The sequence below is a fragment of the Alosa sapidissima genome, chromosome 12 (genome assembly GCF_018492685.1).
Source record: "Alosa sapidissima isolate fAloSap1 chromosome 12, fAloSap1.pri, whole genome shotgun sequence".
In the NCBI taxonomy this organism is placed as follows: Eukaryota; Metazoa; Chordata; class Actinopteri; order Clupeiformes; family Clupeidae; genus Alosa; species Alosa sapidissima.
The window spans coordinates 12068024-12095254 of record NC_055968.1 but is presented as its reverse complement, the minus strand read 5'-3'; the positions used below and the strand labels follow the sequence as shown (position 1 = coordinate 12095254).

The window sequence follows — 27231 nt, the reverse complement described above, 5'->3', positions numbered from 1 at the left end:
AAGGGGACAATAACATGAAGCTTTTATTGTGAACTTTTAGATCCAGGCTCATCAGTCTATTTCACTGATTGAAAATGGCACAGTCTGCAAATCATTATCCATCGCATCAGCAACGAAGGAATGACTCAAACAATAGAACAAAATAAAAACACATGGAATGGACCACCATGTATAAAAAACACTAAAAAGATATGACTTGTCAAAGGTGTGGTGTCAATTATATTACTTTGTGCAAGTACAAATATGTTAATTAATCTAAAAGCATAATATGTGGCTTGAAATAACACATTAAGCACTGATCACTTTTCATACAGTACATTCCTGATGCGCAGTCGAAGAGGTTTTCTCTGGATTGAGTTAATGTCAGAAGAGTGAGTCAGTCAGTCAGTCAGTCAGTGTTTTAAGTGGAAAAAGTACTCAATTCCTACACCACTTGCATCTATGATCCTTTTCCACATAAACATTCATATAGACCTATAAGACCAACTTATCTGTAACAATAAACTTCATGATCAAGATGCACATTTTTGTTCTCTGTGATGAAGTCCAAACATAGGTTTCATCACAATATCAATCAGCTCTGTGTCTCCATGGTAGAGATCAACTCTTCTCTCATCGCCTTGCCATCTGTCCTCTGTAGCAGTCTTTTTTTACTGTGACTGCCTTCGACTCAGTTCTCATCACTGCTCACATCACCGGTCAACCCTTCATCGTGATGACCATCAGTCTTATCCTCTTGACAACTACCATCAACCTCACTTTCACCTTGCTTATTGTGATTTGCACCCAGAATCTCACTACCGGGTCCATCGGCAGGTTTGCCTTCATCATCTTTCTCTTCCTCACCACCACTCAGGATCTCGCCGTCCTCCAGCTCATCCTCGCTGAGCGGGGCCCTCTTCACCTTCTTCGCCAGGGGTCTGGCTGAGAGGGTTACACAAAGGCTATGGGGGTCCACCTTAGGTAGCTCTGTCGCTGCATCAGCTTCAGGACCAGCAAGGACAACACTCTCTGAAGGGGTGGTGGTGGTGGTGGTGAAGCGAGGTGTCCACATTTCTCCTGGAGAAGAAACAGTGAGGAGAACCATGTTAGAATTGGGGAAGGGGTTGAGAGGGAAGGCCTGGGGTGGTGCGGTGGGGGAAGAGGAGGGTTAAGGGGTTGTAGCGGTCATCTCGTTCAGCATCGGCTCCACTCATCACGCCCCGGCTCCCTCTCTCCCGGCTCGCACAAATGAGGGCACGCACATGTGCGTTCGGTTGCTCTCTCTCGCTCGCTCACTCTCTTGTTCACACAGACTGGGAGTGAGGTCAGCGTGAAAACATGGCTTTATTAACACAAAGCTGGGGCCCAGAACAGAACAGAACAGCACACACAGACTTTTCCCAGCTCACAGTAACACAAACGGAACCAGCATTAGAAATGTATATTTCAGGGTGAGTGTGCCATAAGGGGGTTGTGGTGTGTTTACAGAACAGACAATGTTAAAGAACGACCTTCGATGTTCTCGCGTGTCTTATTATACACACCTGACGAAGACCTGAGTGATCGAAACGTTGTGTATCACGCAACATTAAACTGGGAGCTTTAGAGACAGTGTGCGGATATCTTTTCTTTTGTTTTCCGGCAGTGAGTAAGCAGCCACCACTGTGTGTGTGTGTGTGTGTGTGTGTGTGTGTGTGTGTGTGTGTGTGTGTGTGTGTGTGTGTGTGTGTGTGTGTGTGTGTGTGTGTGTGTGTTTTATATATTATTATTATCAAGCACTGCAAGCTGCTCTCACTGTCCCTTCCTTTCCTCAGCAGCACACGGTGCGCTGCATGCGATAACCATAATTAGGCCTGATATTATTTTGACAGCTAGACCCATGTGCTCACCGAGGGGGGCTGAAACACATGACAAACTTAAGTTAACAAACCGGTGGGCTGTCAGCAGCAGGGACAGAAGATAGAGGAGACCATGCAGATGGGAAACTGCGGTTACGCAAGGGTAAAGTCTCGGCTCCGCTTCTCTCCTTCGTCACTGTGCCCGTCTTCCAAACGAGGCCTCCCGCTGACTTTCATTACCTTCATTAGTCAAACCTGAAAGGTGTGTGCTGAGCGCACTTCCTCTGGGATTAGCCGGCTCGGAAAGGACTTGGCCGCCAATTTCTGCACCGACCCCCACAGCCGCCATTATCCCCTTTTCCTCTTGCCACCCCACAGCCTCTTAGCGTGTGTGTGTGTGTGTGTGTGTGTGTGTGTGTGTGTGTGTGTGTGTGTGTGTGTGTAAACGAGTTCTGGGGTTTTGGCCTTGCTCAAAGTATCTAGAAAGGGGGAGAGTTTTGACAGAGCCCACACGAATAGGCTCTGCCACAGCACAGCACAGGATGTGCATTCATGCACCTCTGTTTGCCTCAGAGCCACAGGCATGTCATGTTTAGTGAAGGAAAGACAAACTTGCATTTGTGGAGGGTTTTTTTCCCTGCAAGGGCCCTGCTGTGATGCTATGCATGGGATACGCTAGGTACTCTATGTACCGTGACAGGCTAAGTAACTCCAGGTCTGGATTGAGTGTCAGCAATGTAAATAAAAAAAGACATTATGCAATGCGAAATGGGCTAAGCCCGAATTGTTTATAGCTGCGTGGCAGCTGGTTTTCGATGTCTGCAGATTTACCTTGTCTCTGAGTGAGGTAGTCTTGGCAGTGGTCCTTCAAAGTCACATGCAGGGCAGGATACTCAATGATGGTTTTGTGCATCAGGTTGTCTTTTAAGCTTTTCTTCAGGTCTAGCTCATGGTACCTGCACGACAAAAAGGAGAAATGACAGCACTCCATTATCAAACCTGAGGGGTTAATTGACTGTTGACAACCCTCCCTACTCACAAAATGCCTAGAGCGTTCCATTTCAGGAATCCTGTGGTGACTTCACCGGTTACGGTCGTGTTGAGGATTAATGGAGACAGTGGTTATGCTTTGGCGCAGTAAAACACTTCAGTGTTGAACTCCATCCATCGTCTAGAATGGAAACTAAATGAACCTGATTGAATAACATCTCCTGTAACTGTTTGATCTGCCGGCTGCTGGTCCTCCTGCCACCCTCTTTTCTGCCCACGTTCTCATTTGCAGAGATTACATCAGCGAGCCCTTAGCTAATCCCATCATATGTTTGCAAGATCCATAAATCACCATTTTAAAATGCGCAGCAGACTTCATGGGAACACTTTTTCCCCCCCTTCCCGTTTGTAGCCGCGCGGAGAACGTTCTGTCTGGCCTGTCACAAGTGACAGCCGAGAGACATGATGCTATATGAAAATATGCTATGTCGCTGCCGCCGCCGCCACCACCACCACCACCACCATCTACCCCCTCCTCCTTTCCTCGGTCCTGCCGTCAGGACAGTAAGCCTGCCTGGAAGGGGACCACAGAATTATCTCCTCAAAGTTTGTTATTGTCCAAATCACTCTGAGTGCTTTAGCTCATGTATAAGGCGCTGGAAAGTCACCACACTTGCATATCTCACTTCTGAGGCACTGATCCGATGAGCCACCGCAAAAACACTTCCAGGCATGGCAAAGACTCTCCACTCCATCTCTCTCTCTCTCACACACACACACACACATACATACACACACACACACACACACACACACACACAGACACACACACACAGATGGCCAGTGCGTCTGCTCGTTGGTATCCTGGCATGATGGCATAACCTTTCGTTGGCCAAGCGGTGAGGTAAACTTCCACAAAACGTGACCCATGGACACTTTCCACAGTGCCAAATGTGGGAAAGGAGAGTGTCAAAGTTTGCGTGGCGAACAGGCTAGCAAAGGGCAGGAAATGAGGGACACTGACTAAACAAAGACAACGTTTGAGAGAGAAAGAATGAGAGAGAGCGAGATTGAGCGGAAAAGAGAAAAAGAACAAGCACATCTGTGTTTATCTGCATTAATAAAGAGATAATGTGCATCTCTGCGAGGCACTAGGGCAGCTCATCCAGCACCCACTTGCTGAACCTCTTGAGCCTGTGCAATTCATGAAACTCACAACTCTGGCAGCTGCAGACCTGCACACATCTGGTCTGTATATAGTGTTCTACTGAATGGTGAATGCAACATATTTTATCTTCCAAGATGGGATGCTGTCAAGTCAACCCACCCCTTTCTCTCGGTCTCTCTCTCTCTGTCTCTCTCTCTCTCCGTCTCTCTCTCTCCGTCTCTGTCTCTCTCTCTCTGTCTCTCTCTCTCTGTCTCTCTCTCTGTCTCTGTCTCTCTCTCTCTGTCTCTCTCTCAAACACACTCTCAGGTCATCTCTGCTCATTATGTTTCGAGAAGTGCTGTTGACAAAGGCTTTTAGTTATGGTCACCATGATTCAAGGACGCAGGCTTTTTCTCTTGTTGACACTGTGATCAGGGTTCTGGCCAATGGAGAGATACACCACAGGTATGCGAATGCCTTTGGAGGAGAGTTTGGAACAAAGGAAGGGTAGGAGGTAGAGGGAGGAGGTCTGCAGGCAGGGAGGCCTGGCTGTACCACAGGTATGCACCACTGTCTTCGGGAGTGGTGCAGGAACGTTTGCGGTGCAAAGCTTCAGAAACCCCCCCCACCATGGGCCCTCAGTGGAAAACAGTCATTTGAGACGCGTCGATTCAGAAAAGATTCCGTTTTTCACTTTCATCTCTCCCAAGGTTTGCCAGCTGTTCCATAGCCTTGGAGCCCAGAAGGACAAAACATCCAGAGAGAGAGAGAGAGAGAGAGAGAGAGAGAGAGAGAGAGAGAGAGCAAGGAGACGAATAAACCATGACACAAACAAACTAGCTACCTTGCGTGTCAAAGGCCAACTTGTGCCTTGGTTCCCAGGTTTCCCGTAAGAGGATGTTTACTGGTTAGGCAGCTATGTTTAGTACAGTGGCAGCATTATTTTATTGAGGGGCCGTACATTTCTGCACACCTCCAGTTAAAGAGTCAACATGGCACAACCTCTGCGGTTCTGGCCAGCAATAAATTCGTTCCTCATTCGTTCCATTTTTGAATGTCTGAAACGTTCTGTTTCAGGAGTTGACCCCGGATAACCTTGCAAAGTAGCCTCCAATCTGTTCTCATCTGCGTGGTCTCAAATGTCCCCAAACACTCCAAAAAGAACAGAGATAAGCAAAAGCCATTATCCAAGCAAGCAAAATCCTAGACAGATCTTCAGAACTGTTACATAATACATCAAAGTAGTCTGGTTTCCTCAAAAAGGTCTATATTCACTGAGAAGTCATGCACAATTAAATTCATATCAGTGCAAGATGAATGCATGTCAAGCATGCATAGGCCTAGTGCATCTGCCGAGATGTGACAGATCTTCTAAGTTAAATCAAACATCTCACATTTCTCTCAATTGAGATGATTTGATTGAGATGAGTGGGAACTGTCAATGGAAATGCCAGTCTTGTTGAGAACTCTTTCAGTGCCCAGTCTAACCACTTGGGATGGGTCCATCGCGTGCCATCCCCACAACACAGCTCTTTCGAGACTTACATAACCATGCCTCATGGTGCCTTGTAATCCCACAACAGCCACAGGTCACGTTACAAGTCATATTTAAGACAAACCCGATCCATAATGAAACACTTTTGTTCGTGCACTCGCCGCCCAGGCTCCGTTTCAGGTCTGGACACACTGGGATCCATTACCGCATCGGCGCAAAGTGGTCGGTAAGGGATAGAGGGGCCGGTGATTAAAGCCCTGCCGCCCGTGTGCACGGGGCTGACACGCAGGCCTCAGGGAGAGTGTTTTATTACAGTCACCTTTCATTAACCAGGCTCGACACCTCGCTTACGTTTCTTTTACTGCTGACTGCTGCACTTTTTTGCGGATGCTGCGACACCCGACCTCCACCTGTATGACCATTTAATGGAGAGAAAAAAGGGAGCGAGTGAGGGAGGGAGCGAGCGAGGGAGGGAGGGAGGAAGAAAGAGAAAGCGCTTCTCGGGTTCCTGGCATGTGCGTGCCACTTCCTGACAGTGGGGCTGAGTGGTTCGGAGGAGTCACATGAGGTGTCGACGGATGGATGTGCCATTAAATGGGGGCGGGAGGTGTGTCACAGGCTGATTCACGCCGAGTAAACCAGCTGTCACGCTCACACCTTAAACCGTAAGGCTACCCTGCAAATCTGACAGTGTGGTTTTAGCAACCTCCCGCTGAGAACGCAACTGCAGAGAATAAATTTTTTTCTTGCCGAAATCTAAAACTGCTTCATGAGTAGAGTGGTGACGTCTTTTAACAGCCCATTCAAGCGAAACCCTTCATTCACATCTCAAGTGCTACAATTTCATCATCGTGGCAACAAATAATGGGCTGCGGTTTCATGGGTCAGTCCACGGTGGCTTATCCAGAGAGATAGTGGTTGCGTGCCAACTCTGAACTCTCACCCCCATGGTGGGCAAAACCATGAGGCCCGCAGTGTAAACTCAGGCGGTGCTCGAGTGCACCCATTAAAAAAGCTGGCCGATGGGGCCACGCTGGCAACATCTGGGCCCATTGTCCTCTGTCCTGCCCCCACGCGCCACACCGTGCCTGGAATCCCCCCGCAGACAGACAGTGATATTCAGTGGGCCGTAATCCAGGGCTTTAAAGTGCTCTCTCCCCTTGACAAGCTGAGCCACAGACAGCTACTTACATAAACCTTACAACGCCAGAGATGCACAAGTCTGTATATTAAGTTAAGCTAGGAAAGGGCGGGGGGGGGGGGGGGGGGGGGGTATCTAAGGGATGTTGGAGCAAAGGTTACATGTGAACGCCTTGTACCCGTTATGGAGTAGAGTGGTAATGAGGCTGAAGGAGGTGGAGGTGAATAGGGTAGAGGAATGCTGCAGGGAGGGCAAGTACATGAGTAGAGGGTATTAATGGGAGGCTATCGCTCAGAATGTGCCTGACAGAAACAGATGGAGTGTAGCCAGGGAAAGAAAGAGAGGAAGGTCGAGGAAGGGCAAGGTGGAACAGGAGGGTGGGGGGGGGGGGCATTCAGTTGGCATGCACACCTGTGGCTCTGTTCCAACCCTGCCCCACAACTCCTACACACAGGTGGGTCAATCACAACGATCACTTCCTTTCTGACCTTCTGTTCTTAAACACAATCTATGGCATTCGTAAGAGTTAAAGAGATGACTACAGATTGAGAGAGAGAGAGAGAGAGAGAGAGAGAGAGAGAGAGAGAGACAGACAGAGAAAGTGAGAGAGAGAAAAAAAATCCCAGGCCTGCTATCACTACATAACTCGAAAGGAATTTACGAGGAGTGATGTTGTATTCATGAAGCAATTATGTCGATTTCATACAAGCAAGATAAATCAATCAGGATTGGATGGGCAAGGTAAAACGCGGCGATGACGGAGACGTCTTTGTACTGCCAGCAGCCTCCGAGGGAATTTCAGAGCGTGAAGACCTCATGGTGGCACCAACCAATTGGGCGCAATAACTAAAACATTCAACGTGCACCTCATCAGAGCGTGCATGCTTGAGTGAATTTTTTTAATTACTTGGGATTGACTTCCCCCCACAACACTGGTACCTAAGTAGAACGCTTCATGCCATAAAAAGTTACAATCCCATGTTCTCGTATGAGAGTTCTCATATAAAATGAAGTAAGCCTTACCTTAGCGAATTAGGCCTGTTCTCCTCTGCCTTCATAAAGACCCTAACATGGTCCACTGGGGAATGAGCATAAATCTTTAACCTGCAAGACAAAAAGGAAAATAATAAAAACACATCTATATCACATTTTCACATCTAGTGTTCATTAATGCTACATGATAAAATCATATACATACATACAAACACACAGCAAAAATCTAATAATTATATTAGTCAAACTATTTTTTTTTCTTTAAAAAAAAAACGACAAAAAAATGAACAATACACACTACACATTCTAGTGACAAGACTACCAGTGCTCACCCAAACAGGATGGCTTGGTAAGTGAGCAGAGACAGCAGACACTACTAGACACAATGGCTTCTTGACATAACACTGACCTAACAGGGGAACATTCCTTTATCTATGATAAATGATGTTGAAAGAGGATCGGTGAGAAGGTCCAGACAACCTGGAGAACATACTGTCTGTTGGGCGTGACACAAGACCAAGTGCTCCCTGCTGTGAGAACCTATAGCAATGCCACCGTTGCAGTTCTCTAAACAAATTAGCAATGACTCTTGTCCAGTTAACCCCAACACTTGAGTCTAGACTAAGCAAAGGCCCTTTTTACAGGACTGGGATGGTGAGTCATTGGAAGAAAAGCTGACCATTAACGTGTGTTTGTGTGTGATTGCAAGCGAAGGTCTGATAGGGACTCTAATCGCTAACACGCCAGCTTGAGTGTTTCTGGCGCACATGCCTGCTCTGCTCAATCAACTGGATCCGTTAACATGGCTTTATGGGCAACCTTGTCACGCCGGGAGTGTAAAAAGTCCTTGTTCCACCGCTTGCTCGGTCATGGTGCTGCCTGAGCCAACCAAGCTGCGCGTCACCGCCACCGCACTTACCAAAGACGACAGGCGTGCTGGCTCACGGCTGCCAAAGGGTGACATACTGCTGCATTACTTCCTAATGATTCCATCGAGAACGGAAGAGGCCGTGGCAGAGTAGGGCAGAGCGTGAGGGCATGCGTCTACGAGAGATGACTGAAGAAGTCACTGCTGTGTAAAGAAACATGAATAAGAAGCCTAAGACTGGGAGGAAAAGGCGACATTGGAAGATGATTTATGTCCTGGACACGCCTGAGGGCCTAGTTTCTCGCCTCCGTCAATTGCTACATCCGCTTCAGACGTGTGCAGACGGGCGAAAGGGTTTTATTTGGCGTGATTCATTGTTTGACCAGAGCAGCGAACCACAAGCTCCAGTAAATGTCTGTAAGACTAACCCCACTTTTCTTGCCACTCCAAATGCACTTTGCAGCCCTAGCTAGGAGAGCTGAGGGTACGACGTATGGCAGGAAGGTGAAAGAAAATCATTTTCTGTAAGCCAACACCTTATTGAAATATGGCTGTGTTCACGCACACCCTCCCCCGTGTTACGCAACTTGTAACAATAATAGTAAGTGATAGTTTAGACTGGAGCTTGGTGTACGGCCTAATGAGTTCACCATGGACACAGCTTTATCAGCTTAGAGCTATATTTGTACCCGATTTTTTTTTGCATTCCTACCATGTCCAGACATGGAGAGCAATTTGTGCAAGATTTGATTTATGGACTCGTCTGGGAAATACTCAGATATAATGTACCACAATTTGATTATGGGGGGATAAAGTGAGGGAGGGTATCCATGGCACAGGTTTCATCTGCGGATCAAACTGGCGTCTCTGACAAGGCTTGTCTTCTAACTGGGTCAATTAGACGTATCAGAGAGAACGACAGCGACAACACGGCTGTTGTGTCTGGTTAAGCTATAATGGCACTCCGCCTCGCGAAGATGACAGATTCTTTTGGCTAGGATACAAAGACTTAATGAATCCCTCCCCTCGGAGAATCTGCTGATGGTTGTTGATATATCCTTAGGGCAGGACGGCCAAGAAGCAGCGGGGGACAGAAGGATCCAGTGACATCTGGGCTGAGCGGAATGTCTAGAGTCTCTTCCGGACTTTTCTGATGGCCTTCACACCGAGGACATAGGGGAGACTGTAGCTGCATTACAGTCCATGTCAATAGGTCTACGATGGTGCTTTTATCTTCATCTCAGTTGGGAACCGCAACTCTTAAGAGACACAATGAGCTCAGTGTGGTCCACACCCTCACTTCAGTGGTCTACTTGGAAAAAGAAATGAGAACCAAACGGTGCTGTTTGTTGAGTACATTCCCTGACTATAATGGCTCTCGTTTTAGTTTGTGGAGACACAATGCTGGACAAAACACTCAAATCAATTTTGCTAAATGGGTCATTCAAGAGTGGAGAAAGAATGCCTGCTGATTCTCAAGGACCATTATCACATTGTTAGTCTTTTACAACTATTCTTAAAATATGGTGACATTAAAATATGGTAATCTAGTGTATTTACACTTTTCAAAGAATCGCTGGTTCAGATTTGAAGATGGTAACAAGGCCTGGACACTCTGGTCTCATAAAAAGAAAAAGAAAAAAATGTGTGAAACTCTCCAGTGAGCCAGACTGCAAGCTAAGTGTGTTTCGCAAGGTCAAAGTCAGTTTTCTTTGTGTGACATTTTGCAGGAGGTCGTAGATAATAGCTCTCGCTTGATGGGTGCACATGGTCTGCCTTCCTATCTCATTTGTATGGAACAGATTGAGGATAAACAACATGTTAACCTTTTCTTTCATCCCATTGTCATGATCGTTTTCAACTTTGGAACGGTGTGAGGTTCCCCCCGCACACACTCAAACACTTAACAGGCGTGAGGCATTCAATCTGAATTCAGGCACCCATTTAACCCAGAGATGAACCCACACCCCGTAGCAATGACCTTTGTGAAAATATCACATAATTCCATTTTAGCTCTTTTTCCTAGGGCCACTGGTGAAATCGCTTTCATCACTCTGTCAGCTTGCCGAGATGGGACGCGTTGTTCTGTTCGTATCCTTTCTTCAGAGACCGCTAATAGCCTGGAGGAGCACATCAGTGTTTTAGCCATCTGGACGACCAAACCTTACCACGGTTCACCGATTTCTAAATCTGTCCCCAAGCTATATATTTGTATGTCTGTCTGTCTGTCAAGAAACCCAGGGGTACGCCAGCTTGCCAAAGTAAATGTGCTGAAGGCTTGATTCTCTCTACCTTTCTCTTAATCCACGAGGCGGGTGTTATAAGCGTTTTCCTTTGACGCAGTTTGAGCTCACACTTGGACGGCAGGGAGTTAAACGGCAGTGACAAACCAGAGTGACATGCAATGCACATTGGCTCTGGAAGGCCTACAAAATACATGACACACAGGACAAAAATCTATTTAAAAACACAGAGCTAAGGCGTGTTCAGTTGGTAGCTTTGACAACGTTGGGACTAGATGACCTTGACAACATGAGGACACAAGCTTACTTTTGCCGTCTAATTGGGTCAGACTCTGTGGGGTGGATGTAAGACTTGAGAATCTCCTCCAAGGTTTGATTATCTGGAACTCTGGAAAAAGAAAAATAGTCCAAACATGACAGGTGATGTTGAGAGTGCACAAGGAAATTCTTTTTCAATTTCAAGATTTATATAGTTTCAGGATTATATACAGCTATTTTAGACAATAAAAACATAATTCCACAGGTGTTACAAATATAGGTATTAAACTTAAGTTCTACATATTTACTACTTGACAGTTCCTTCAAGGAACAGTGCACACCTCTTTTCTGCGTATTCAGCACTGCTCTGGGGGAAAAGGAGCTTCAGATGCCAGTAGAAACGTCCCTCTCTGTGGGAACAGAAAATGAAAAATGATCAATGGGACTTTCAATGCAACAGCAAACAACAATATGACAGATGGTGCTAACTTATTAAAGGTTGCCATAACCCAGATGCTTATTTACAGACACTAGTCAGATATTGACAGCTGAATTAGAGGTTCATTCAACACTGATAGAAAGAATATCCTTTCGAGGCCAGCAAATGAAAAACACTCAGCAGTCAATATTTCTTACTGTGCGACATACTTTGGATCATTGCATTTATCACTAATCACAGGGGCAATAATTATAGGACTTTCTCAACCTCAGGTCTCGCCTAGATCTTTCGCAAGCGAGACGTCCAGAACTACTACCGATCCCAGCGGCTTGGATCTTCAGCTCTGTCCTTCGAGGCCTCGCACACTGCAACCAGCACACACTGGCTCAACATCCGAAGTGTGTGTGTGTGTGTGTGTGTGTGTGTACGTAGCTGTGTGTGCATGTGTGGAGCGAGTTGACCCCAGTCGTCAAGGCGACGATGACGAGGGCTCTGCAGTGGTGCTCCAGCTGGCAAGCAATGCTGAAATGAGGCACGGCTGTGGGGTGTCGACTGGGGCTGCAGTTACTAGAGGTTGCTAGGTGTTCTCCGCTGAGCGCAAAACATTTGCCCCCCACCACCATGCTCCCTCCTCGGACAGAGGGAGAACACAGTGATCACAGTGACGTTCTCTCACTCTAGCTCGCTTTGCCATAAACAACGTCGATAGGGGTGAAGGGACCCCAGCGAAGCAACTGAGCCTACTGGGATTAGTGGGAATGATGAAGTGTATTTTGACAAGCGCGGGTCTAATCAAAACAGAACTTTCGTACTTTGATTGGGACGGATCACTCCTCTGGGTCCATTGGGGATTCCCTTTCGACGTGTGCAGTGCAGATCAAACTCTTGTAGCCTGGGTGCTGTTGTAATCACATGTACAGATAATATGGTGACAATTAAGAGCTGGGACCGTCTTCTACATACTCGCACTGTGGAGAGACAAACTAGGTGCGGTCCCTTCCAATCTGGAGGAATATACATGCTCTATACAAGTCGTTGTCATAATTTCGATAGTCACATTCTCTCTCTCTCATACTTTCACATACACACAAAATGCAGACACACAGACGAGGGCCCTGTCATGATTCACTTCGCAAAGGACAGTGGGTGTAGCTACTACAGCAGGGGCATCTGTTTAAGACAGCTCTGCTGGCACCGGGTCCATCACGAGCTCAAGCAGGCTATAAAGTACGGCTTTTATTTCATGTGGTCACTGCTGTGAGCCATCCATGCAGAGGGTGTGGTGCCAATTAAACGGGTGGGGTTCAACTCGATACTACCCATCGCTCCCCCTCTCCCAAGCATATACACATACACACACAGATGTACATGAAAACACACACACACAACTTTCTCTCTATTCCATCTCAATCAGCGAGTGCATTAGCCAGAGGGCGATGTTTGTGAGATCAACAGCTCCCCACAGTCCTGTAATAGCTCTGGGCAACTTCACGGCTCCTTATTAGTGCTCAGTAGAGGTCTGTGAACAGCTTGACCCTGCACGGGCCACACCGGTTAACTCGAGGGCTGCCACGCCGCAGCTGAGGGACGTTAGCGCTTGACTTTGTTTCAAACCACTTTTGAGGCTGGTGGCGGGCATGGCTGGGGAACAGCTTGCCCTGTTTCACCAGCAGGGATTCGGTCAAGAGAGGTTGTACTAAAAATACAGCACTGCAGCCACTTATGGTCCTCATTTGGTTGTTTATTATTGGCTAATCTGCCCTCTTTTAGCAGTGCCTGAAGACTGGTGCAAAAAATATCAACAAAACCAGTGTGGGGAGGGCTTCAAGATTACTTGCTTAATTTTTAACTATCAAAAATGTTTTGGAAAATAGCACTGCTATTTACTGATAGGCAGCTCACAGCAATCAACTGGAAGTTAAGATAGGCAGCAGGAGCAGAAAGTCGAAAGGTTCTTGTTGCCTTCTGAACAGGAGTAGACAGGAAAACAGTGCAACAGGCCCAGCCTAGCCTGGAATTCCCAACGCTCCCGCAAACACCAGCCAAACTCCAGTTCTGGTTCTGTTTCTAATGGTGGAGAATATTCTGTACCAGATGGCAATGTTACACAACCCAGGGAGATATTTTTTTGTTCTTTTCACTCTCTCCCTCCCTTCCCCCCTCTGATCCACCCCACAAAGTCTTCTCTCTTTGAAGAAAAACAGAGGAGAGAGGAGGGTGAAGAGGAAGAAGCCAAACACAGAAATATGCACAGCTGGCAGAACATCCTAATCAGAGGTGGTTGTTATGAGTTTCCACATGGAGGTGGGCAGGCGGGCGGGTGGGCAGGAAGGCTGACTGGCAGACAGGTTACTGGCAGAGGCAGGCTGGCCTGGGATGTGCGGAGAGTAGAGGTGAGCTATGGTGTGCGCTGAGAGGGATTCCCTGTGCAGGTGCGGAGGTATTCCGTTGCCCTCCAGGGCTGAGGAATTTATGAGTGTTTGCTTGGACTGCATGGTGCAGACGGAGTGGGGGGTGGAGGGGTGAGGGGAGAGGGAGCGTGTCGGAGGAGGGCTGGAATGCCAGGTGTAAGGGCATTGTTCTGCCTTTACTGCGAATGGAAAGCATTTTTCCAATGGAAAAAGGGCTTGGCTGGAGGACGCACATAGGCATTTCGTCAGGAGAGGTCAGGATGCATTCCAGCAGCACACACACGCCATCGCTCAATGTCAAGGCATGAAGGAGGGATGGCACTAATAACCAGCAAGAAAACAATCCTTCCAGCCAAGAGAAAGTGAAAAGTCAAAGACTAGATGGCTCCATGAGAAAAGACACATACATTAGTGCTTATACCTCATGTCTCTGTGGTGACATGAGAGTGTCTATAGTGGACTGCCTGAAAACCTTAAGGAGCCACAACAACTCGAAAACTAGGGCGCCTACCTTGCATACCCACGCTTCAGGGGTCATCTTCACTTTCATAGTCGTATCTCCATGCAAATTCACCCGAATGAGGTCAGGAGAAAGATATGCGTTGTCTTTTTTAAAACAGTTAATAAGCAGTTCACTTTGGGCTACACCTGGTTATGTGTATGAAACCATCTCTTACATTTTGGGTCGGAAAAACAAACACAGGGATGCTATGGTCAAATGCTGGGTCAACAAGACATTTTTGAAAGCATCCCACCAAAACAGAACAGCCTCAGTGACACACTGTACTTTATGCTGCGTGGTCTCTGGAAACGATCTTGTGTGCTCCACATTCCTCTCATTCAGTGCTGTTTCTGAGCGTGGAGGCACAAATACTGAAAATAGCTTCATTTTTCCACATCCAGCCATACTCCGCAGATGCCGCGGAGCCTTGTTGTCATGCCTCCATCGGTGGGGGGATACCGGGGGCCATCATTGATGCTGCCAGATGTACCAGCCCTCCTTGAAGCCCCAAAAACCTCCAGCTCTGGTGTCACTGATTACAGTATCCAGAGTCAGCCAGCCATTTAAGGTTTGCCCTGTGTTTGATTTCCACAAGGCAACCGTCACGGTTCTAATTTGGGAAAACAACGGAAGAAATGGTCTTGATCTGTAGGCCTTGAGGACAAAACAAAACAACCAATAACATCATTTGGCGATGCAATGACCTCATGTTTAAATCACTTCAAAAAACACACAGAGAGCAACAGATATCCTTGTCATTAAATCAAAGATATTGCGGATTATGTCATAACAGTCCCTGTGGGAATATTGTCCTTTCAAAGGCAAATGGCATTATTCGGACTCTTTGTTTTAATCTTTGTGCACAAAGGATGCTAGAGACGTTTGTGCATCTACAGTAGCATAGACGACAGTGGATTTGCGTGTGCCTTCACTTCCCAGTCACGTTGCACGTTCATTTAGGAGGTAGAGAGTTTCCAGGACATTATGAAATGAAGAACATGAGCAGGTAATAAGCACACTACTGGGCTGGCAAGGCATGCAGTCAATCACACACACACACACACACTTCAGTACACCACTCGCATTTTCCATGAAATGACCTCAACTGTAGTGCATGACATAGGGAATATTTTGGAACACACCCATTGTCTCTGCCATGTGTTAAGCTGTTCCTGAATGCATATATTAATGTCACAGTCTCGGGTGGGTGGGTGGGTAGGGGTACTCTCACTGAGTGGAACCATAGGCAGCTGCCGTTATTTGCGCCCTCACAGATGCTCGGGATCAAAGAGCCGAGAGGTGCGGGCGGGGCTCTAGACATGCTCGGAATATCAAAAGAATCAACGCTGAAGACGGCTGCTATGACAGAATGATGACTTTCTCAGTCTGGCTCTTCCTCTCCTCGCCGCATACGCTTTGTTGCCACAAAAAAAGCGAGGACATAAAAAAAAAGAAAGAAGGATAAACCAGCTAAGAAGTGCTGCCATGGTAGCAAGACATGCACATGTGTAACAGGGCTGCTGACAGATGGATCCAATAGGCCTTTGGGGATTTTGTCATCTAACCAGTAATAAGCCCCGCAAAACACAACACGATCACATATGGAATATGAGTAAGCGCTGAGCATGGGGCTGGCAGGCAAACGGGCTCAACTTCATGCGAGGCATAAGAACCCGTTTTCCATGTATCCTTCTAATCATCCATCTCGCCAACCACCTGCAGGACCACAAGAGACAGGAGGGAGATGATGGTGGTGGTAGCAGTGGTGGTGGCAGTGCCACACGACACTCACCACTGCGCCTGGTCCAGGTGTTTCTGGGTGGGGTTGGTAGATGGGGGGGGAGGGGGGTGGGGGTCCACTTTGAGAAATCCACTGGCTCCGTGCAGGAGGGACAGCGGGTCTCTCATGAGCCCAGGCCGGATCACAGGCAGATGTTCCTTAAGCCCACCATTTGCTGGCTGCTTCTTGCTGCAGTCCCACTTAATGCGCAAATTGTTGCATCGCGCTGGGCTTGGTCCGGCAATCCTTGGCGGCGAGTGCAACGACGAGCCAAAAAGCTATAGTACGTGGAAAAGACTGGTCCCGAAGGAGGCCAGCGTCCTGCTACAAGTGAATAGGTAAAATGATTTTGGACAGGGAAGGCGGCCACACATCCCGTGCATGGAGCGGGGAGGGAAATAAATAAAGCAGAAACGACAAAACACAGTCGCGTTGTTTGGGTGTTCCCGCTGCGAGGCGGACCACAGGGTCGCATTCTTATTGGGCCTGCTGTGGTTTCATCGCACATCTGCAGGGACAACATTACCTAAACTGCTTGAAGCCCGGACGGTAACACGTTGTTCCTTCCCATTCCCCCAAAGACATACAATCACTCGGAAAGACGAAAAAACACACCAGAACACCAAACCATCTAGGAACTTAAGTGGTGATGAAAGACATTTCCTCTGCGGGTCTACAGCCTTCAGGACGGGTGATTCTGTTACTGCCATTGTGCAATTGCTGAATTGTTACTCACTGGCTTTGAAAGCAAAACTAAATATATAAATAATGTCTGGCAATTTGAGCTTCAAATCAATTACAACCTATATATCGCCCAGGTGCAAGCATAGGAGTATTCATATCAGAAGTAGGCAGGCATATCTAATCAGACATTTCTAAGCACAAGAACATTTACAAGGAAGACACATCTCTACGACCTTTGACCTAGTCGTGCATGAGCAAAAAGAGGAAAACTGCCATGTCATGCGAAGCCACTGAGAATTGTGCAGCTGACAAATGTTCCACATGCTGTGCCAGTTATTACATATCTGTGCCCCTATGGCTGCTTTGGAATTACAGGGGCCGTAATTTCTCGTTAAATACTTTATTGTGTGCCCTGTGCCTGACATCAGCCACCATGGAAAAGGAGGTAGAGGGGGCAGAGGGAGAGTGAATAAAATTGAAAAAAATAAAAATAGAATCTCTCAATCACACACACACACACATACCCCAACCCACAACCAACACCAACCCATCAGCCAAGCACGAAAGCCTTAAGACCCAGCCGACAATAATTATCTTCCTCTTTCTCTCTCTGGCAGCGCAAATGCGTAGCATGAATATGTCGCTAACCATCTGCAGTCACTTGAGTAAAAACATCTGCTTTTTATATAATGTACTTGGTACATTCTGAAACCCATTTTTGTCCTCCAGCAACTTATCATGCATCCATCTCTCAGTGGTAGTGCGCATGATGGTGGATGGATGCTATTGACCTAAGCCCACTCACTTGCACTATTGTCCGGTGGATTTTGCATTAATAAGTAGGAGGCAGCCTACTGCTGGCACAAGACACTTGAAAAGAACGAGGCTGAGCAAGAAGACAATGCGAAGCCGGGTTGGGTTTGGATTTGGAATCCGTGCGTCTGTTCCTCAGAATCTTAGGGTGTTGACAACCAGCAGGGAGGCTTTCGAGGGAAACAATGCTGAGGAACTATACATAGGATTATTTTGGGAAATTTTGAAAGTACACAGTTCAAGCACCTTATGGGAGGTTTTTAAATCTTTTTTTCTGTTGAACAAAAACAAGGACAGACTCCAAGCAGCTTCATTTGCAAAGGCACAGTATCACAAACTTCTCGGCACAGCATTATTGGTCTTTGCACAGTGTACTATGTTGACATGCAGTGTTTTTGACAGTATTTCTGTTAAGGAGTGCTTCAAATAGCTATAATAGCCAAGGTTGAATTACAGTTTTTTTTTTAGCATGTGCAAATAGCTGTTTAGAAAGGAAACCATCACACTTAGCCAAGAGGACATTATAATGTGTGTTTTTTTAGGCTTACACTCAAAACACTATCAACTAACAGATACAAAATGTGATGAATCAGGTAACCACATCCATGTCTGTTGGCTTTGAGAAAAAATATCCCATCTTCAACCATGTCACTTACTCAGTCAGTTTTATAGATCGATCTCTCATTTAGGCTATAATCTCATCATCCCTGCTACTCGCTAACTTTCACACAGGCCTTCACTCTTGTTCACCTTGGACCACACTCCCACTCTTTCCAATGTCAGTGGCATCCACGAAAGATGTCAGGAGAGCTGGGAGGCGGTCGGCCTGGACTAGAGCAGTGACCTAAACGAGGGTGCTGCGAGACAATGCTCTCATTCACACATGGCAAGTCTGACTGACATCTCGGCTCCATTCTAGACATGACAGAATGTCGCCGCCCAAATATTGAATTTAATGTGCCACGCCAAAGATCCTTTAGAACACCACGCTCTACCCACTCCCCCTTTCCCGTTTTTTACGAGTCAATTTTAGGGATAAATATTTATTCTTCCAGAGTGACAGAGGGGAGTCCCCTTCAGGAGCGCGTCGCTCTGAGAATCGGCTGGACCACCAGCAGCACAACAGGAAGTCCTGTGATGTGGAAACAGGAAGAGAAGTGTTGGCGAAAATATAGGGGCCTATGGTACGCCAACACGCGGACATTCTGTACGGACAATTCGGGGGGGGGGGTGTTGGTGGGCTAGGGGGCCTGGGGAAGTGTGAATGATGTTGCCATGGCAACCCAACAACACGGGCACAAAAACATACAGTAAGTTATCTTTGGGGGTGTGCTGTGCAGGCAAGACCACGAGCGAGGAATCAGCATGAAGTCGTAAAAGTTACAAGCTGTCAGTGCCATTATTAACCCTACAAGGAGTGTTCAAGCACCATCCTAAAAGTTGAGATTTATGTCCATGCCAACTTTATGACTCTGAACAGCTGGTCCAGACCTTGCCAACTTGCATTATTTGTAGTAAACTGCATATTGTTTTTCTCCAGCCATTAGCCCTCACATATTGTTCTGGGACTGTGTGCTTGGTTTGCATTATATACTACTGTTACCTTTGCAACTGATGTTGAGCCAACAGAGCAACAGAAGTATAATTACGTGCAGGATGAGTGAAATTTTTGCTCCACGACTGGAAAAAAATTCACTACTGTGTACAATGATTACCCATACAGTAAAGTCACAACTTGATATGCAAATGAACAAATCCTGAAAACAAAAACAAAAAACCTTTGTCAAAATTAATCAGTGCATTACACACATTCAACAACACGACAAAAAAGTTTCAGTGTTCTATTTTTTTTTAATAAAATCATCATCCTTGGTCATCTTAAGGGGTGACCCTCACACCCCTCTGAAGTGGATGCCGAGCAGTGAGAGGAGGCATCAACTGAACTGTTGTAAATTTAGCAAGGGCGACACCATGTGGTAGGCTTGTTGGACTGACAGCTCATCCTCTGGTTCAGACTTCAGACAGCATTTCTGTGGGGGACCCGAGATCTTACTTGTGATAAGTGCGATCTAGAATCTGATATGTCTTGCGGTACATTGTTCACGTCACATGAAATGTAGAGTAGCAGACTGCTTGTGTTGTGTTAATGAGGCCCATCAAAGCAGCACAGCAAGACAAAGCCACAAGCCAATCAAAACAAAACATGATCAGTAGAAGATGTCTTAGTCTAGCACACTTGGCAATAAAGGCCTATGTAAGCATATCCCCTTTGAGCTTCACACAGATGTCTAGCTGCCATATTACAAAAATGTAAAATGACACTAACGATCCTCATCTTGTTCTTTGTCTGAAGAAACAGCATTCCCATGTTTGCATGGAATGCTCCTCACTGATGAAAAGCACACTGTGGCAACATGGAACGATAGGCTACACAAGTGGAAATCTGAGCAGGACACTAGAGTACACAGGTGAGCAACAGCCAAGTTAAACCAGGTGTGCAACTGGCGGCTTTGTATTACGTAGGAACGAGATAGAACTTATTATGGTCTGAGCATTGCGTTACGCTTACTGCTGCCGCTTCGTTATTTCCAGTGTGATCCCCGCCTAAGTCAGGCTGATAAAAGAAGGGGAACAAATGAACCGCACACCTGTGTTGTCTGTCTGTAGGTAGCCTCAAAAGCAACCAAACACATGATTACCTCAGTTTAGAATGAGTGAATCTATTTTAAATGTGAGACACAGGGGTGAATTAAGGACAAAAGGACTTATGGCTGATCTATGTTACTTTTAAAGACTTAATGAGTGATTTTCAGAGTGAGTCCTATTACATAATCACAGTAGCTTCTTTAACCTCCACATCTAGCTGTAAGGAATATGGCCTACCTTCTGTGGTAAAAGGTGGAGTTCTCTTTCCTTTTGGTGAATGTTCTGGGGAGGACCTTCAGTTTGATTTTAGCTGCGTTGGCCTGCTTAGCCAGCTTCTGGACCTGTAGACAAGACCGGTATGTCATCCCGCACCCCTCATCTCAAACATCTACTGTAAAATAATAGCCCAACAACACTACACAGTCCCACCTGTAGTAGGGCTTTTGAGCCCTGTCTTACCCTCTGGGTTTGTTGAGGTAGCTGAGTAAAGACATCCCTTGTGGTGCTATCTGCCAATCTCCCAGTCTCCTCCAGAAACCTGTAGTCTGGGTGAAATGGAAACATTATGGAAAAGCATAACGCTAACAGCAAAAAAATGAAATGGGGATCTGCTGGATAAACACATGTAGAGAAACACACACTCACACACACTCACACACACACACAACCTTACCATTGAGGAGGTTGATCTCATCAAACTCAGAGAGGGGTACAAAAGCAGCTTTATCTCGAACACCACTGCATCCTGTCTCCACTTTATGCTTCTTTACACATACCAAACTAGGGAGAGCAGAGAGGACATATCAACACCTCAGCAATTCCTGACAAATCATTCCTACTGTTACAAAAATAAGAAAACCCACACACACAATCACACACACTAACACCTCGTGAAAAACCTGACTCAAGGGTCACCAGCCAAAAGCTACAAGGCCAAATCAAAACAAACTCCACTGTACAATGCTAAGCTGCTCTTTGAAAATGTGGTGGTGATGGTGGTTCGAGATCACACGCTTCGGGTTTGGCCTGAATCCAAACACTCAACTCCTAAGGACAGCCGGTACTATCCCGACTCAGTGTCTTGATGAGAACTAAAGTGCTTGCCGTGGGAGCTCATTTTGCCAAATGTGAAATCAGTGTTATATAAGAGGAGCTGGAAAACTCTGTGCACCACCGGCGCAGAGAGAGAGAGAGAGAGAGAGAGAGAGAAAGAGAGAAAAGGGCGTAAATCTATCCAAAACCCACACTGGGCAGGGGAGATTTAGCCATGACAGACTGGCAGATCGGGCTTTGAACCACACTGTCTTGACAGCCTGGAGACTTTTGGAGCCTCGAGTTGTTCATAAATCTATTTGAGGGGGCACGCCTGACCAATGTGACATGATAAGTGTTGACACCCTGTGCTTTAACCTTAAGCATGCCACTTTCATTTAATCATCTGCTGCATGTCTGCTCGATCTGCTGTATGTCTCTGGTGACTTTGCCAACCATTAGCAGTAGCAAATATCATTATGAAATGACATGGAAAAAAGCTAAACACACCATTGTATGTTTGTTAATTAGAGATTTTACTGCACTTGCATTTCTGGTGATGGCAAATAGCATGTTGAAGGAGGATAAAACATGCTAAGGACTACCACTCTATGTTAGGGTGCTACATGCTACACTGGCAAGTCCTCACTTCACTAGCTCTGTGGGCCAAAAGAACTGAGGTTGGAATGGGACACATGGCACTTTTTCTCAGTCACTTTGGGTCATTTCTCAAATCATGAATGTTTGCAAAACAGTAAATGCATTTCTCAAAACAATTTGTAGACCACAGAGCACCACAGAGTGGATGAAATGCACGTCACTTGGCCAAAATGCTTAGTTTATGTCTCAAAAGCAAGTACAAGTATTTACGCTAATGGACATGTCAGTGCCATCAGAATGACAAGTTCTCGCGTCATTCTTTACGGACAAGGCAGTCAAAATATTTATTCTGATTGATGAATATTCCTACTGATTGATGACAATGAAAATGCAAAATATTACTCTTTTTTGAGTCGCATATCAATTTTAGTTCTACAATGTTACACATTACTATATGTGGGAGATTGACCAGAATTCATACTGCAGTTTGTTGCCAGATCATGTAATTTACTACACAGTCAAACAAGAAAGAAAAAGCAGACAGTTGTGCAGTACCCCAACGCCTTATAGTAAGTGAAAATACACAACATTAGAGATAATAGAAAATGTAGGAAACATCCCTTTGACAGAACTATATATACACACAGTAACTGTCCTACGTGTACTGCACTATTGAAAGTTCATGATTATGCATTTCTGAGCTTAGAGTCCTGGTTGATCACTACATTTCCCTTTGTGTTTCCCCTATAATGCATTGTGACCAACATGACAGGAGCAACTGATGATATAAAAAAACAGCAGACAATTATACACAGTCAGTTGCATGGATGATGTGCAAAAGCATATATATATAACAAACAACTAGATGGTGTGGTGTGGAAGTTGAACACATAGTTTTGAGAATTTCAATTCTGATCTGAGAAATGCCCCAAAGTGACTGAGAATAACTGTAATAGGTAGCCTGGCGGGCCATCCTATATCATTGAAATGTATAGTCTGGAATCGAGCCATTCACCTCGCTTAATCCAAGGGGCGGGCAGAGAATTGTCTTTCAAACTGCCTAGGCATGCAATAGGCCAGCGCTACGACCATATCCGTATCCGGTCGGCAAAACGGCAAATACATCCTTCTTCGAAAGGAATGACTTAAGTGCATTGTGTTGCTCAACTTTCAAAGAAAAGCACAAGTCCAACTCCTCCAAAGTTGACGCCAACGCAGATTCAAACAACCGCTCTTCGTTCGCCATAGCCACCTTCCTTGTTGTTCACAGTCGCAGGACTGTCGTTATCCTGTTAAGCCCGCCTTAAGACTCTCTAACAAAATAGAGCGCTGTGATTGGATAACATCCACGGTGTTAGCCAATAGAAATTCCTATGGTTTGCTACTAGACGTACAGGCTGAGCAAATTAATTTGCCGCCGCTAGGGTGCGTCTAGATTTCTAGGCTATGTAATAGGCCTAATCACGAAAGGAATTCATAAACACAGAAGAAGGTGACAGGTTCTTGACCACAATCGGGTCACCACAGACAGGAGTCAGCTATCTGCTGGACCTTGTCCAAGCCCAAATCATCCGTCTTCATACCGTAGGCCTACGTTTCAGGGACTCGCTGAAAGCAAAATATTTGGCAAGAACCTCTTGCAGACCTTATCGCTGAATACTTGTTGCTGAAAAATTTTACTGGAGCCCCTAAACAATGACAAAAATGCAGATGCAGATACTACTGTTCAGTTTTACTTTTTTTAAATAAACTTGTTCGGCAGGTGCACCTGCTGATGTCTTTATACACTAAAGAGTGAAATCAGTCGTTGTGATTCTTGGAAAAAAGTTGCCATAGAAAGGCCCACTTGAAACCAGACTATGTAATAGTGAGACTACTGACACAAGCTTATATATTCACATACCATTTTTACCATTTTACCATTAATAACCATTTTAGTTATTTGAGAGGTGGTCAATATTACCTCCATCAGAATGATAAGCTACACTGAATTGATTGATGGATACTGGTTTCTCAAAGTTAGGCCTTCAAGCATCCTAGAATGTTCTTTTATTTTATGTTCCAACAATTACACAATGTGCTACCACTTTGCAAGACTGTTGGCGTAAGTTAGCCATTTTGCTGTTTAAAAGCCTGGCTATAAATCCTTTGACCAGCTCAATCATCCATGGATAGCTTAGTTACAGACACGCACTGTCTTTAAATCAGTCAAGAACATTTGAGCGTGAAAGCGGCCTTGGATTGGTCTGATCAAACTATACCAAGAAACAGAATCAAGCGAATGACAAATCTTTGGCACACTTTGAAGGCTGTAATAACAATCTTATGGTGACAACATCAAAAAGACGTGTGTGCCCTTCCTCTGAATACTACAGGTCACCTTGCATATGAAAATCTTTGGACTCCCCAGACAAAGGCTAACTTTTCTTTCAGGAATTGATATAACACCGTTTATACAACCCCTAATGCCAACTGGCACTTCATTGAGCATGGAATTCTAATATTCAAGGCAGTATATTTTAATATTGAAGATAAATTGTGGATTCTAGGAATGAAAAGGTTATTACAGAGTGATATAAGAGGGAGAATCTGGGATGTAAGTCTTGCAATTCGAAGAATAGTGAAATGCTACGACACATGTTGTTCTCCAAACTCACCTACAGGAGTGCGTCATGCAGCCAGGACACCTATATCTCGCCTCCTCTGTGTCACACATACCACACCTGTTGGAAGAGAAGTTGAAGTTGGAACTCAGATGGAATAAAGATATAGACTGCCAGGCGTATTAACTCGTTGCTCTTGCTTGCTGATGCTCATGCGTATCTAGTTGAGGAACTTACACATGAAAGCTAAGATGGAAAGTATACTATGTGGTATGAAATTCAATTAGATCACGTTATCTTATCAAACAACCACGAGCCAACTGCTGATAGACAGCCTAACAGTAACACATTGGTTGTCAAAAGACGTAGTTTAACAGAGTAACGTTATCACTACGTGTGTCTTGCATATCACACACTCTCACTTAACTGTTACTCATCTAGTTTAACATCACAGTATAAGACAAAAGTACTTCACAAATAAACGATATGCCAGAATTGTCCATTGCCATGTTGTGAACTTCATGTTCTGTTTGTAAGCGTTTGACTTAGCTAACTTTACCTTGTCAGGGATATCTTTCGCTTCTTTCCTCTTTCATTCATTTCACCAGGTGAGTCGCATTCACTATCGAAGTCATCCTTTGTTGGAAGGATCAATGATTCCATATTGTCATACATTAAAGCAAGTAAATTTGTGCAAAACCTCTACACACAAACGTGTTTTGATAACAGCTAACGTTACTTCTTTCACTGACTACACGTGGAGATGCCGATGCCGTAATTCGATTCGTGTTGACAATTACGACAGTACAGTTTGGTTAGGAACTGCTAGCGCACCCTGGTGTTTGGAAAATCGAATTTTTATATTATGAATCTAGGATAAAGCAACGAATGACAACAATTGCTTAATGATTTCTGCGTCAGGCTATCAATAATGCCTTTGTTTATTACAGGAAACTAAACCTGTCTGTGGAAGATGGCGAACTCTTGCTAGCCTATAGCCAACTGTTAACATATTTTAATTATCTACAATTAATAGGCCTGCACGCATGGTTTCTGTTAACATCATTGTTTTATATCCATAATTCCTTTGTCTTATGCCGTTTTATGGCTGGAGAGGACTGTGCAACATAAATCAAAACTATATCATTGATGCCAAAGAGGAGGCCCTTTCACTAGCTTTTTTATTTGATATGACCATATCCAAGGTAACAGGTACTTTGCTCCTAATCCAGCTTCACGCTACATTCAGGGTCTAGTTTACTACACAACTCCTCCACCTCACCCTGTTCTGTGCTGGCATATGAAGACAACAATGCTTTATGAGCCACTGGCCTCCAAGAAAAAATGCAAGGATAAGGTTTCATGTTGATAAATTACCCAGAAAGAATGTGTAGCGCGGTATTTCAGGAGAGCTGTCAAAACTTAATGCAAGGACATATCTGAACAACAGGCAAATTGCAATGGTGGAAAATATTCATGACTTGCTGGACCATTGCTCTTACCTGGAGACTGAGTGTCTTTCACCCATATGAAAGTCATTAATGCCTTAGTACTATAATGTTACAAGCCTATGTCACAATTATTTTTCTAAATGTTACTGAATGGTAGGCTACATGTGTGGCTGAGGTTGCTTAGATTAGAAATTGAGTTATAAATGGCTCCTGGCCTATGGATTATAGGGTTTTCCATCTTGAAAGATTTTTTGCTCTAACATGATGTTATGATATTTATAAACTGTTCACTGTAGCAGTCTCAAACTGCACCATTTTTCATATATCATTTAAAATACATTGAAGTTTAATATATTCAATTCAATATATTGGCATGAGCAATCACCCCAGGGCGTTTTAGAAAAGCTAAGACCGACATCCACCAAGGACTTGAATAATTCCCTCTTTGAAAAGAACCATGACCAAAGATTGCCAATGTCTATCCCAGTAGAATTTTACAAGATAAAAATAAATGGAGGGACAGAGTGTGAGATATGGAGGGGTGGGGGTGGGGAGGACTGGACAGTAAGGCAACAGGTGGAGGTGGATGATGCTTTCTTGGTAATAGTTTTCCCTGTGACACTTTCTTCACTTCAGATTGTTTCCTGTGTTCCACACAAAATAGAAGGGTTCATGATGTGCTGGATGCATTTATTCCACAAACACTCAATCTTACCTGAATCTTTGCTTGGCCTTCTTATAAGTACACTGAAATTCTGTATAGGCCTACATCAGAGTGCATGTCTTTAAAAACACAGACAAAAAACAGTGAACACCCTCAGCAACTGAAATGATCCATTCACAAATATGCGTATAAGGGTAATTTTGGGCCCTATGAAAGAATATATTTGCAGCTCCTTCCAAAAATAATAATATTGGCTATTATGTTCCATGAGGGCCCCCTATCGATTTATGGCCCTCGGAATCCTCCAAATCCCCGTCTAGGTAATGTTACAAAGAGAATCTTGGAAGTGGTTAGTTAGTATTAGTGAAGAGATTTCGACCTTAACAAAGCTACAACCAGAACAATAGCTACTTTGGGATTAAAACAGTTTTTATTTAATGTCAACACATTTCATATTTACATTTTTTTATTTAAATCCTCCAAAGTATTTATTTAATTACAGTTCATTCAATGCTATATAATTTAACACATGAAGATTCCTGTTTATGATGTGGTCTGGCTCTGGCTATCTGTAAGCTGCCAGTTAACATTTCAACAATCACCAACTGAGAGTGGAAATATAAAAGGAATAAACATGTCACATGTTTGTGT

General features: G+C 45.0%; 1 protein-coding gene across 1 annotated transcript; it reads right to left on the bottom strand.

The window, feature by feature from the left end:
* Positions 1 to 6: 6 nt before the first annotated feature.
* znhit6 (zinc finger HIT-type containing 6) lies at positions 7 to 25261 on the bottom strand. The gene is made up of 10 exons (XM_042057821.1): positions 25025 to 25261; positions 24520 to 24585; positions 20904 to 21010; positions 20690 to 20775; positions 20468 to 20571; positions 11297 to 11365; positions 11005 to 11085; positions 7617 to 7697; positions 2652 to 2776; positions 7 to 1059 (listed from the first exon to the last, which is right to left on the bottom strand). Exons 1-10 carry the CDS (start codon positions 25138 to 25140, stop codon positions 671 to 673), a joined length of 1224 nt encoding a protein of 407 aa, XP_041913755.1. The 5' UTR covers positions 25141 to 25261; the 3' UTR covers positions 7 to 670.
* Positions 25262 to 27231: the final 1970 nt, after the last annotated feature.

What these genes read in the sequence shown, in the direction of transcription:
- znhit6 (XM_042057821.1), bottom strand. Translation starts at nt 25,140, where the DNA reads ATGTATGACAATATGGAATCATTGATCCTTCCAACAAAGGATGACTTC. An exon ending in TGAGATCAACCTCCTCAATG is followed by an intron (nt 20,776 to 20,903) that starts GTAAGGTTGTGT and finishes CATTTCACCCAG; the next exon opens with ACTACAGGTTTCTGGAGGAG. An exon ending in GCTGAATACGCAGAAAAGAG is followed by an intron (nt 11,086 to 11,296) that starts GTGTGCACTGTT and finishes TTCTTTTTCCAG; the next exon opens with AGTTCCAGATAATCAAACCT.